This window comes from Rhagoletis pomonella, unplaced genomic scaffold (genome assembly GCF_013731165.1).
Source record: "Rhagoletis pomonella isolate Grant_MI unplaced genomic scaffold, Rhpom_1.0 Rhpom_scaffold_01226, whole genome shotgun sequence".
NCBI lineage: Eukaryota > Metazoa > Arthropoda > Insecta > Diptera > Tephritidae > Rhagoletis > Rhagoletis pomonella.
This window is the reverse complement of record NW_023459780.1, coordinates 1,454-15,917: the sequence shown is the minus strand read 5'-3', so window position 1 is coordinate 15,917 and position 14,464 is coordinate 1,454. Positions and strand designations below refer to the sequence as shown.

General features: G+C 35.5%; 1 protein-coding gene across 1 annotated transcript; it reads left to right on the top strand.

Annotated features, from left to right (window-relative positions):
- Positions 1 to 8,757: 8,757 nt before the first annotated feature.
- LOC118752087 lies at positions 8,758 to 10,454 on the top strand. Its single transcript, XM_036486938.1, has one exon. The coding sequence runs from the start codon at positions 9,653 to 9,655 to the stop codon at positions 10,322 to 10,324; it is 672 nt and encodes a 223-aa protein (XP_036342831.1). The 5' UTR covers positions 8,758 to 9,652; the 3' UTR covers positions 10,325 to 10,454.
- Positions 10,455 to 14,464: the final 4,010 nt, after the last annotated feature.

The following is a 14,464-nucleotide window of genomic DNA, read 5'->3' as shown; positions in this document are numbered from 1 at the left end:
ATCGAACTAAACAAAATATAAAAATACAAAACTATTGACTACTTTTATAAATAAAAGTCTTCAATAACTTTTATCTAAGATATATAATTTAAAGAATAAAAATAACTGATATTTTGGATTTGTAAAATAAAAAATCAGAAAAAAATGTTATTTAAGGAGTAATTAATAAAGGGCAAAAAATAATTGTTAAAGAGCCTGGAGTCCTTCATAAAACTCGAAAAATCGAAAACGAAAAGCTTCCAACTTAAACACCTATAAATTTAAGTTCGGCGGTCCGAACCACTCAGCGAGCATTATATGGTGAGCTTGCTTCGGATGGACGTAGGGCTAGCTTAACGATCGGTTTCAGCAGAGAATACTGCTCTAAAGGAGTGGGAGTGCAATTCACAGATCAGGAAGATTCTGCTTTCAAAGTAGATTTGCATTGAAATGCCTTGTGGCTCCACAAGGCTGGGATCAATAAAATAACCGAAAAGTACTTAGCTGCTTGCTTGGGAGTTTTCCCCTTGTAGCATTATTAAGGTCAAGAGGGAAGAAATTTAGAGGTTATGCATATCGAGTTTTGCAGAAAAAATCTGAGACACCCTAATGTACTTTTATTTATTTATTTATTAGTTCAGTCTCCAGAATTGATTTCTTACAGACTAATTATAATATTTTAATTATTTAATTAAAAATACTATACAAATTCGGCTCGAACATCCTTTAACTAAGTTTAATATCAATACACAGTCTAACGTACCCAGTAATCGGTTCGTTAGGGGAATGCACTCTGCCTATCAATATATGATTATTCCTTAGATTTCACGGAGTATTATATATATTGACTGAATTGGATAAATCCTCACAGTTGATGTTTCTATTTACAACATTATAAATAAAGATTATGGAGAAATAGTATCTTTTGTCGTGCAAGGACACTTTCCCAAGGTAATTTCTGCAAGGCGATTTTTGTAAAAATTCTTTGAACTCTTTCAATTTTATTTGAGTATAATTCATAGTATGAACTCCATATTAATGAGGAATACTCAAGGCGGCTCCTCACCTCCTCTTTGAAATTCGTAGTGTATCATCAGAAATGAAGCCAATATCGCAAAAAAATTTGATACAGTGAAGTCTATATGTTTAGCAATTGTCAGCTTTGAGTCGAAAATAACTCCCAAATCTGTCATTTCCGAACTACTAGTTATACTATCGATACTATAACTACATACGACGTTGTTAGACTTTCTAGAGAAGGTGACAACACAGCATTTGTTTATATTGAGGTTGAAATGGTTAAATGTATATCACTGAGTGAATCAGGTAAGATCAACTTGCAGATTATTACCATCTATTATATCGCGTACAGTGGAACAAAGTTTGCCGTCATCCGTAAACATTAGGTACTTGGCAAACTTAAAGTAATTTGGTAAATCGTTTATAAATAATAGAAACTCTTGATGTAAATAGTGCTACCTAATTTTACAAATAGTTTTCTATTAGATAGAAAACTTGCAAAGAAATCAATAAGTTTCCCATGAACACCATGACTCCTCAACTTCCGCAAAAGTATAGTGTGGCTAACCTTATCGAAGGCTTTAGAGAAGTCTGTGTAAATTACATCCAGTTGTTCCTGATTTTTAACTTAACTCACTATTTGATTCGTCCCCGGGAAGAACCCGTGTTGACGTTCAGAAATTTCATCCTTTATGTTGCCAAACACTTTGATTTAATTAGAGAATCGAACAATTTGTATTAACATATTTTCAGCTCATGAACAAGCATTATATATTTGAGCAAATTTTTTCTGAAAGCACTCTAAATTGCGAGAGAAAGGGGATACATATCTTTCTTAAGGTTTCAAGATCACGAAAATCAGTTAAGACAGGTTTTACATATTTTAAATCGTGATCCAGCTCGCGAATGACCCAGAATTAAGCCAAAATTTTCTAATTTTTTTATTTTTATCCTTTTTCTTAAATAAGGCATCCTAGGGTACATATATAAGTTTTTTACTACATAAATAGCCGAATTCCTCATATTGAGAAAGGAAAATTGGAAAATATTCACATACCTTCCACCATCAGATGTACGAGCAAGTATGCACGTACAAGTACTTGTATTAACTTGTGCGAAATGATTAAGTATTTGTAAAGTAATTTTGTTGCCATTTTTCATTTCATTACTTTGCTTTGTTATTATTGTTCAAAGGCATTTTGCTTTAAAAAAAACAAACACACGGCCCACTACCAACAGTTCAGGGCAAATTGTTCAACCACTGCTTCTGATGGTATTTTTCGTCAGATCACCCGACTCGTATTCATTTGTTTACCCGATTGACTGACTAAGTGACAATTTTGGGTTAATATACCAACATATATTACGTAAACATACGAGTATGTACCTGCATTAGGGTGGTCCAAAAAAAGCATGTGAAAAAGTTAAGTCGGAATTTGAATGACTCACCCCCAGGTATATTCTACATCGAAAACGATTTACCCCTGTTTTTTTATTTTGAAAAAAAATTAGAGTCGCTGAAAGCGCTCAAAGTTTTCCATGTAAATATTTAATATGAAACAAACAAGTTTTCGCAGAAGTGGTATGGAAATCTTGAAAATCAATATTTTTTGATCGGAAAACTTCGTTTGTCTACAGGTGACAATATCCAGTTGTTTATTTAACCATTTTCTATTATTAACTATTTTTTATAGAACCCCTAAAAACTTAAAAAAAAAAGTAACGAGGGGACCGATTTGAGGTTTTTAAGGGTACTATTAATAATAGTTAATAATAATAAAATGTTTTGTTTTTCGATATAAAATACATGCAAAACTTTGAGCGTTTTGAGCGACCACTAAATATGTTTTGATTTAAAAAAAAAACAAGGGTATAATTTTTCTTTTCGGCATAGCACAATCCTAAAGGGTGAGAGCATTAAAATTTCGACTTTATTTTTTTGGACAACCCTAATCTACATATTTATATTTGTATGCTCGGTATAATTCGCAGACATAAGGAGAAAAACAATACAAAACGTACGACATTTCGCCACTAATGACAGTTTTACAGTGCACACGGCCTTGCCGTATTTTTCTGCACACGCTCAAGAACGTTGAGACAAGAGGAGAGAATGGCAATGCGTTAATTGGTAGCGCATGGTGGGCGTGTAGGGGTAGCGGCCAGACAATGAATTGATGAGCTGACGAATAGATGAATATGGATATATCTCCTTAAGACAAGTGTGACATGACTTTGTCATTTTTTGTGTGATTATTGATGTTGTTTGCAAGTACATACATATGTACGCGTTACTTGTGTTTCTTTCACATATTTGCTTTGTTTTTTGTTGCTAATAAATTTCAAGGATTTTGAGGATTTTGAAAAGCTATAACTCAACTAACAGCTAAAACTGATTAGTATATGTTAGTATAAGCGAGTACACGAATAGAACATTATTTAAAGATTATTAGGGTAGACTGTCCACTTATAGAAATTTTTTTAATTTTTTGTGCCGGGAAAATTTTTAATTTTTTGTGCCAGAAAAGTTCGTGCCGTAAGTCCTTCGTTGACTTAATTTGCATAATTATCTTTCAGTTCTTTTTTGCTTAATTTTAATATTCAAACACTTCAAAGTTCAGAGAAGATTTGTTCCCGTTTCGTTCTCTGTCAGAAAGTTCCTGAGACTTTAGTTTCAAATTGTTCTTCGAAAGACTTCCTCCCATTTACTTCTTTTCCAAAATGTACCGGTAACTTTTGTTCCCATTTCGGTCTCTTAGAAATGTCCCCGAAAGTATTGTTCGCATTTTGTTCTCTTTAGAATCGTTACACAGGGTTTTTTTTTAAATTAATTATTTTGTTCTTATATAATTCCCATTGAGAACGTTCTCGACGTTTTTTTGTCATTTTGGTTTTGGTTTTGAAGCATTTTTGAGAACAAAACTACGAAAATCACATTTAGTTTCGATCACACCTTTTGTCCTCGGTCGCTGTATCGCACACTTACAGCAATACGAAACTTATGGGCCCAAAATGGAACGAGAAGCGGTAAAAAAGTATCCTCATGCTGGACAAAAAAAAATGTTTGGGCGAAATTGTTAAAGCTTGTTGAATTTTGACAATTTTTGCACGTTGTTGAATTTTGAATCTTTTTGAAATTTGAATTTATGTGATGCTGGTCACGTAATATGCTAGACTTTTATAAAAAAATTATAAAGATTGAACAAACAAACAAAAAATCGCCAAAACTTGTCAAAATGTCACTTAACTTAATCAGCTGATCACAGCTGATGTGCTGACATTGTTTTTTCTCCAATTTAGGAATTAAAAAAATATTAAAATGCGACGAAATTTAACTTCGCAATGGGCTTTGAATTGGCTTTGCCACTCATCCCTGACTCTAAAGTATTTTTGCGAAGAAAATTTCGAGATTTGTTTTTTTTTTTTTGGTAACACCAACATTGGAAAATATATTTTTTTAAATATGTAGTTCTATTGGAGTTTCCTTAGCAAAATTTTTATGATATTTGGCAAGCTTTAATTTACTGATATTAAGGTGATACGGTCTAATGTACTATGTACATATATGTATAAGTACAATTTTTAATACGCCAAACTAAAGAAACAAAACAGACCAGGTGATTATTTACCTTGTTTTAAGTAAGCGACAAACATTTTTAACTTACAATAAAAATGAATATATGTATGTACAAATATTTGAGTGTATGTTTGTGTGCAGTATTTATTACCGCAGGACATTCCGTCGACAATGACGAATGCAAAGTTAATGACGAGGACAATTATGTAATAATACCTTTGGTAAAGATGTTTTTGCAAAATTGCCTACAAATAGTTTGAACTGCATGTGAAAATAAGAGTATTATACGTATGTACATACATACATATGTACATACATAGGCAAGTTTATTATCGCGCCACTTTTTAAAGCACAGCTAAATTTGTCCTTTTATTTTATTGATTCACATTCTGGCTGCAAGAGAGGTTTTATAACGTGCTACCAACTTTTAGATGCACATGTGTATGCACATATATGTACATACGAGTATATGCATAAACAAACCCGAATATATGTATAAAAAGTATGTACATATGTATGTACTAGCAACCCGACTAGTCTTTCTACTTGAACGATAAAGTTTCTAAAGGCGGTTCCACGTTCCACTTGTAACCTCAAATAATTCACGGGGGAGCTAAAATATATTGGCAAACTTTAAAAGCCTTCACTAAACACAGCTAAATAAGTACATACACAAATACAATACATTATCGTATGTAGCTAAGTAGTACCTGCATGTTTGGCCAACTGGTGGCCTAGAAGTGGCCAGTGTGTTGTAGTTAAGTATTCAAGGAATATTTTTAAATTCACTTTCTAAACGGATACTGTTGGTTTGTAAGGTAAGGACACTTTCTTGTACCTGCAGCCAAAAAAACAAACAATGCAAACATTTATACTTAACCTTATGGTTAAATCAAAACAGTAACGGCTGATACCTTTTTTTAGCCTTCGTTTACGAGTACTGCAGCATGGATATTTGCATAATTTTCCAATGCAACGGCAATGATGTCAGGTCGTGAATTGTCACGACAATAATAGCGTAACAAAATGAACTGACAAATCGACTGGCTGAGGGAAGAAGTAGTCAAAGAATGCAGCGAGGATGTGTTACGACATCACAGGTGTACTTATGTATTTGGGTATGTGTGTCGGTATGCGTACACTTTTAAGGTATGACGTAAAATCTGTAAGATTCTTTTGCAGTGGTTTTAAGGTAAGGTTATCATTCGAAACGAAACAACTTAAACGTATTCAGATTTCAAGTACTAGTGATCGCCAAACGGGAGATTTCATGAGTGCCTGCTGCGCTTCGACAGCCAAAGAAGTAAAGGTGAAATGAGCATCTTCTAGCTCCAGTGGCAGTGGCAGAGATACTGCTTTATAATTGTAATTTCCATCACTTGCATGAGCAGGGGACATGCGAGGCGAATAAATGAGTTTGACATTTTCTTGTCGAAGTTGGGCCAGATCATCCAGACCGGCAATGGACCAGATATTCGGTTTAAGTAATGATTCGTAGGAAATTAATGCTGAGAGCAGTTGACGTCAAACAGGTAGGCCGTCTTCCTGACAAGTTCGCCTGTTATGCATTTACATTGTCCAGGGACCGTAAAGTTGCTTGAAATAAGAGTAGATATTTACTGTAGTCAGGTGAAGAGCGAGGTGGATAAGCCAAAGTTCAGCCCTTTTATTTTATTTATTTATTTTACTGGTTTTAATCTAGAAAAGGGTAACATTTCTTACATATTACAAAAAAAAAAAAATAGAGAGCACTTGAGACTTATTAAATAATTAATTTAATGACTTTTTGAAAGAGTATTTTGTGTAAGAAAAGCCGAGCTGGCTAAACTGACTCAACCTGTTTTTTTTTTTTTAATATTGGTGTGCCGTAATACCGTAAATTTCTCCCACTGTGCTTGCGCTTTACCCTTCACCCTCGGTTAATTTTAATCACTGGGTACATTTATTAACACAACCTCAGCAAATCGGATCACAGTTTAAAAGTCGCGCCGTCAGCAGCGCTTTCGGCGATGAATATTCGTTGTCGCAGGCAAGTCACGTCAATGACATTGGCTCCGAAGCAGAGATGTTCTTTCTCGCTGAACCATTCCGGGGAGTTAAGCCTATCTTAGAAGACCAGAAACGGCTACGGGAGATCGAACTTGTTCTCTAGGAAAATTAGGAAGAGAGATCCATCGTCCTTCTCGAAATGGGAAAGAAAGGAAGACAGATCTTTAGAAAGCCATCACCGACAAAGTGGAGGATAAAGGGAATTGAACGCCAAATTACTGGCTACTTGTGGATGCCCGGTTCATGAAATTGATGCCCGAACTCGATTGGAAGGAGAGCGTCAAGGTCGTTAGTTGCTACAAATACAAGTTCTTGGAATTTTTCTTTCCTTGACAAGGAGCGATGCTGGAGATAATTGCCCGGTCTATCCTAGCGGTATGGCCAATGGCTTCACTATGAACTCCACCGCTGGGTGCGGCCACGGAACTCATTTTAAAGCTAATCGGACAACAGTGCTCAGGATCCCTTGCTAGAGAACGACATACTGATCGTTGCCAACAGGGTTGCCACTGACGAAAAAAAATGTTTACCATCCACTTGAAAAAAATCTACCAAATCTGGGAAATATCTACCAATAACTTTTTTATAATTATTTTAATAAAAACTATAGTTTTGTTATTGTTTTAATTATTTTAATTAAAACTATAGTTTTTTTATATATTGTTAAAACTATAGTTTTTTATATATTGTTTTTAGTTATTTCAATAAGAATTAAAATTGTTTTTAAGAACTTTTTATTTAACTAGTTATACGGTATTTGAGTCATATTATTGGCATATTCTCAGTTTCTTTCAACCAAAATCGGAAGTGATGGAACTAAAGGCAACAATGAAACCTCATTATTTGAAAAACTTCAACTCGATTTATTATAGACAAATACAGTGACTCAAAAAAGTGATTTTTTCTCATATTGGCAATATTTTTCGAGTAAAATTTTTTTACTGCTTTAACCGAATTCATAAAAATCGGGGATTCAAACAATATACAACATATAAAAAAATTCCAAAAAATTTCGTCTAAATTTCAAATTTTTTACTCGGAATTTGTAGAACAATTTAAGGTATGGAGTTTCAAAGCAAATACTATTTGATTATAGCCAACAATGTGCTGCTTAAAATTCACGTTGATTTTTTTTTTATTTTTTACCATTGATAAAAAATGGCTTTGATTTAATTTTTTTTTGCGATCAATCATAGTGCGTAATTACATACCTGTTAATTTTTTCTTTATATTTAAATAATCATTTAAAATATTTAGGCAATCAAAAGCTCCTCGGGATTCCAGTAAAATTAGTTTTGAATGGAGCGCGATATGTTCGCTTTATATCGATATACATTTATAAGTATGTAATTATATAAAAAGTATGCAAAGAAATTTATAATATATTTAGAGATAACTACGAAAAATAAATCGGGAACGGAAAGTTCATCAAAAATCTACCAAAATGAGAAGAAATTTACCTTTTTACCAACCCAAATTTTTTCTACCAATTTTGGCAACAATTTACCAAAGTGGCAACCCTGGTTGCCAAGCAGACGTCACTAGAAAACACTAAGTTCAGGAAGAGCGTCAACGTGTACCTTGTGACAGGTCACAAACGGACCATTTTGCCTATCCTTACTCAACATTGTTGGTTTTTTGCTGTCTGCAAGAAGTTGTAAAGTATTTTTATTATTTGCGTAATATAGATAAGTACATCTGACGTATTACTTATGTAAATATGTATGTATATCGATAACAATTTTGCAAAACTCTTTATATGTAGATATTATGTAATCATTAGAATGGTCTCCAGACAACAGAAAAGTAACACAAAGTTTAGTCACCTTTGACACGAATTTAAAATGAATGGAGTAAAGAGAACAACAAAAAACAATAAATCGTTAAATCAAAGCGAAAGAGAAGATTAAAAACTTTCGCGCTGTGGTGTTCGGAAGCAATCAGGTCAGGCCATGCCAGCCAAGTCAAAAGCGGCTGACGTTAGTTCTTCAGCATTCTGCGAATGAGTGAGCGAGCTAGTGAGATGAGCGCATTGGCAGAGGGCAAATCAGAGCATAGGAGCAGCAAAAACAAAAACAATTAATTTTATACATTTAAATACAGATCGTATGGTGGCGGCGAGCAGGAAGCAGATAGCGGTGAGCTAACGTAACAATAACAGAAACCGTGCAACGACAGAAGGCGGGTAAAATTGCATGGAGTCCTATATAGCGAGCGAATAATCCATAGCGAGAAGTGGAAGGACCCCGGAGTAAAAGCAAAACAAAGCAAAGAAAAACCAGCACAAAAACTAAAAAAAAAAAATAGAATAGGCAAAACAATCACGATAAAAAAGGTGGCAAACAATAGCAGCGCTTTACCAGAGGCGCGCGTATCGATTAAACTACCCGCAACACATTCCCGCAACGCAACCAAGCGGCTCGACGAAGATTGGTGACTGGCGGACTGGACGGGAGAGCGGAAAGTATTGCAGTTGATTTTCTAGGACACTGCGGCTAGCAACTGCGGCTACCAACCACATAGCCTGGATACAAGTGGGAGGGGAACGTGCCTGCGTTGGTTGAACCAAATAAGGCATAAAAAGGCTGCGGCGACGGCGGTGTTGGCGACGGTTGGTGGTGGCAACTGGATCACGTTTGATTACTTGGTGTAAATAACACGCAATAGTAGTAGCGACAGCCACAGACAGTCGATTAGTTAAATAGCTACGTAGTGCATGAAGTGTCGTTACGAGTAGGGCTACGTAAGAGGTCCTGCTGAAAGTAGAAGAAGAGCACAACTAGTGGACGATTGAATAAGGTGTACGCTGCACATGTATATAGGCGCTGCACGCTGCACCCAAGCGACAGTCAGCTTCTGCCTAGTTGAGTTTCAGAAAGCGCCTTGAGCGACAAAACTGAAGCAGCCGAGCAACCAAAGTACAAGTTGTTCAAACAAGTACATCGACCAAGGAGGACAGCCACACAATCCACGTCACAAAAGCACAGCCAGCATTCCCACGTGGCAGCATCAACAAAAAATCTTAGCATGAAAGTCGACGACAACAATGCGAAGCCGGCGGCAACAAAGGCGTTGGCTGGTAAACAAAGCGTCAGCACCGCGCCAACGACGACTACGACTATGACGACGATGACGCCGGCGGCAACACTGACATCGCAGAGAGGTGCTGCTGCAGCAGGTGCAGGTACTAGGTACACCAGCACTTACGCACACACATTGCTTAAGAAGAAATCCTGCACAACGCTACTCTGTGAGCTGACGCGCCTGAAGACCCAACAAAAGTATCTCGAATGTAGTCAGGTGAAATTGAATCCGGCTAACTACGAGGATCCACCGGCTAGTGCCAACAATAACAATGGCGCCACAGCGTTTGCGCAGCCACCGGCTGGCATTGAAGCAATGCAATCGGCTAATGAAATCGAATGTATGAAAGTGCAATTAGAAGAGGATTTGAAGGTATATCGTGTAAACTCATTTCGCGAGGTGCAGGAATTGCGCGATAAGGTGAAATCTATACGAGAAGATGTCCAACAACCGGACCGATTGAGACAGTGCACCTTGCCGATGCTACGCGAACGTGTTATTACGATCAATACGCAGCTAATGCAACTATGTGACAAAAATCAAAATGAATTTGAAAAGCTACGCGAAGAGTGTGAGACATTGGAGCGGAATAATGATGTGCTTGTGAAAGTATGAGGGGCTTATATTTAGCCTCGTCAGAATGAGTACTTTGCGCATACGTGACGCTCAAGGATGAAACTGACGTAACGTAAAGGAATGTAGAACGGCGCCACAATGAAGGTGCTGCATTTGCAACCAAAAATCAGATACATTTTTTATTTAAATATTCCAACGTTTTCATTGTCTTCGTCACTGACTTAAAATTTTCGAAGCCTGTTTAATGTCTGGACGTCTACTTTATTCAAATAATGTGACAAATAATATATATTATCAAGTGTCTTGTCTTTTATAAACTTAGGGTAATACAACTGTCAGCAGTGACGGACGTACTTGCGTCAAATGTTGAGAGTTGGCCAACGTTCGTTGAGTCCGTCGACGCAAGGGTTGCCAATCTGACGTTCTCTATGCAAACTTATACGGTCTACTCAACTGTCAGTTGCATCTTTGGGCGTCACGTACGCAAAGTACTCATTCTGACGGGGCTATTAGAGATTTTTTTTTTGCAATTTATTAATAAGTTTTCTATAATCAATGGACTGCGAGATCTGGTGATGTAAGTAGGCTTTTCGTTGTAATATAAATAATAACTACACACTTAAAACTCTTGGGCTTTCTGGTTATGGGGGTATCTGCTTATGAGAATATATTTCTTTGTTCAGTTTTCAACAACAAATTTCACGGAAAACTTATTTATAATCTTAAAATTATAAAAAATTTAGTCAGAATTAAAGAATGTTGATTAGAAGAATTATGCGCGTGACCTTCAACTTTAAATCAGGTTTGTGTTTTGGTATTTGTAAGTTACACGCCATTGGTATTCGCAGTCGCGCAATGGGAAATATGAAAAAGTGTCAATTTTATTTTGAAAATGCATCAGCTAGCAAAATAAATAATAATTTTCTGACTAAAAGCTCAACGGGTCTCAAAAGCTCAAAAATCTTCACGGAAGCATAACAAGTATCAAAAGCTCAAAAGCTTAACAAGTCTCACACGCTCAAAAAGCTTCACAGAAGCTTAAGAGTCTCAAAAGCTAAATAAGCTACACAAATGCTCAAAGTTATATTGTGCCCTAAGCAATTTACTTTGTAAACTTGTAACTTTGACTCAGCCTTACAAATACAATGTGCTGAACTCAGCTTAAAAGCTACCTGAGCAGGGAGAATTATTTGGTCGGTTATACAAGAGGCATCTATGTATTTTGAAAGAGAATTTCGTGTCGAACAATTTTTCCAAATTCCTGCTAAACTGCCAACTTTATTCTAAATTTAGCACTGACCTAAGCTCTGAATCATATAGTCTACTAACTGTCTGATGTCTATAAATTACTATCTTTAAAGTCCAACGGGTCTCAAAAGCTCAAAAAGCCCCAAAAGCTCATAGAGTTTTTGTGCCGAGAAATTTTCTCTGGAGAACTTCCAAAATTTACTCCGTTTTGAATTTGTCGCATTTTAAGCTGACCTCTGCGTAAAAGCTTTCTGAGCTATGTATTTGAAAACAAACAAAAAATGTGTAAAATGGTTTTGTAAATCCTCATCTCATCCTTAACTTAAGTGTAAGTCTATCACTTTCAAAAGCTCTGAAAGGTCCGCTTATACGGTGTGCAATCTTTATCAAAATTTCTAGTAACTCTCGCATATCTATAAAAGTTTTAGTGTATTTTAGTTATAATTGTATGAATATTTAAATTAAATTTTAATTTTTAATATACTTCAAGGGAGTTTATAAATTATTTTAAGTTTTTTAAATAAGATGATCTTATGTAATTTAACAAAAATTACTTGATTTACTTTTGTGCTTTTATTAGTTCAAAGGAAATTTACTTTAATAAAAAGGATGCTCCAATTTTCGATTGGTGCCGGTGGACGCTCTTAAAAGGATGCCTACGTGAGCATAATTTAGGCAGAAAGACAGAAGCGTACATTTCATACTTCAGTGCACTGTCAGCGCCCCAAAAAATTTCAGGGACACACAAATTTCTTGGAAGTAATGAAGTTGCAAGCTTTTAACCAACTTATGTGCGTCTATGTTGCTCACGTGAAGAGCTTTTTAAGCTGTGTATATACATTGAAAATGTGCGAAGAATTAAAGTTCTATTTGTCTACCAGTCTAAATGAGTGCTGACCACAGAGAGCTTTTACTTCATATGAACTTGAGTAGGCAGTGATGGAGCAAAACGTTGCACGCGGTCAGTGATTTTCTAAGCCTTCTGTAAATTTTATGTAGCAGGGAGCAGATTAAAAGCTCTTGCTACTCATCCGTGCAATCCATATCTTGGTAGAACACTATCCGAGAATTCGACAAAAGAATTGGTAAGAAAGTCAGTGCCGCTAACGCGATTACTAGTTTATACATTAATTTTGTAGACATCAAAGTCATCAATGACATGGAGACGTTATGGGCATGAGAGATCCAGAAACTGATTTATTTGTAGTGAAGGAGCAGATTCAGGTGACGTTAAACAATAGCTGGGTGTATGCAACATTTTTCCAGCGAATGAGCGACAGATTTTGTTGGCATATATTAAAATACACCTTCAATAAAACAACGGAGTTACACGCCACTTTTTAAGAAGCCCTACCTGTTTTAATCGACTTCAAAAAAAGGAGAAGGTTATTAATTCGTCGGAATAATTTTTTTTTGTATGTATGTTATGCGTAACTTTGGACCACGTCAACCGATTTCGATAATTCTTTCCCTATCGAATAGGTAGTGTCTCAGAGGTGGTCCCGTACTAATTTGTTGATATTCTTTTTATAATGTTTTTTGCTTCTCCTGCCAAAAAAAAATAAAAATTATGAATTATGGTAAAAATATGTACATATATTTTGTGAAATCGGAATTGCGCAAATAATATGAAATATGTACATATGAAATACCAGCAAATGATTTACACTTCCAAAGTACTTATGTGAATGCCAATTGTTGATTATGCCATTAATTGAGGATTTCAGAATTTCGTTGTCTGTTGCAGTTACTCATACGCCGTGACGTGCCAGAACACGTGTTGAAAAATCATCAAACAAAGTATGTACGATTACATAAAAAGAAGGCCGGATACATACACACCAACTTCATTGTGTAGCTTGCTATTTTTCTGGGTTGAGCGTTATTGTTCATTAGTGCCAATTGGTTACAACAGAAAGAGGCAAAAAAGAGCGAAGAAGGCAAAATGTGTAATAAGTATAAGATGGAACATGGAAGGAAATTCGAGGTGTCGACTAAAGGGTAACAAACTTTTCCAAATTAATATATTGTTACCTTAATCCACAAAGACCCTAACCGACAATTTTTTTTTTTATTTTTTAATGTTCGTACCCAGTTTGGTGGGGATTGGTGAAGGGACTACAGAGATACGGCATTTCGTCGTAAGTGGGCGGTGCCACGCCGATTTTCAAAAAATTTCATAACTGATTTATTTTATGCCAAAATTCAACTTCGCGTACCAACTGTTAACAATTTGGATCCAGTATTTACGGAAATATCGTGGTATTTACATATTTCGAAAAATACCGTTATATGGTAGGTCGGCGTAGTTATTGCCCGATGTCGTCCCTTTTCAATCCCAACCTATCTTGGATGAAGGGAAACCCCACCTACCAAGTTTCGTGGACATATCTCAATGTTTTCTCGAGTTATCGTGTACACGGACAGACAGACGGACAGGCATGGCTTAATCGATTTCTCTTTTAATTTTGAACATTTATGTATACATTTTTCTATATCTCGATTATTTTTGGCTGTTACAAACAACCGTTATGCGAACAAAGTTATTATACTCTTGTGAACAAGTGCGCTCGGGTATAAAAATCAGTGAAATTAAGAATAACAATATGGGTAGAATTCTGTAGAATTTAGAAACAATAGTATTTTGGTTTATGAGGACGAACAGGTATTGAAAATGTGCTTTTAATAAATTTTATCTTTTTAAGATAATAAAGTTTGCAGGAAAAAATTCGATGGTGAGTTCGTGTGTATATTAGCCCTCAAACAATAATTTAAAAAAAAATATATATATTGCACATTTTCAAGAATTTTTAAGAATAAAATTTGTAAAAGATTTTCTATAAGCATTCGTCCTTATGCAATTTTATTTTATTCTGTTATAATTCTTCCTTTATTGTTATATTTTATTGTATTCTCTTATTGTCATCCTAC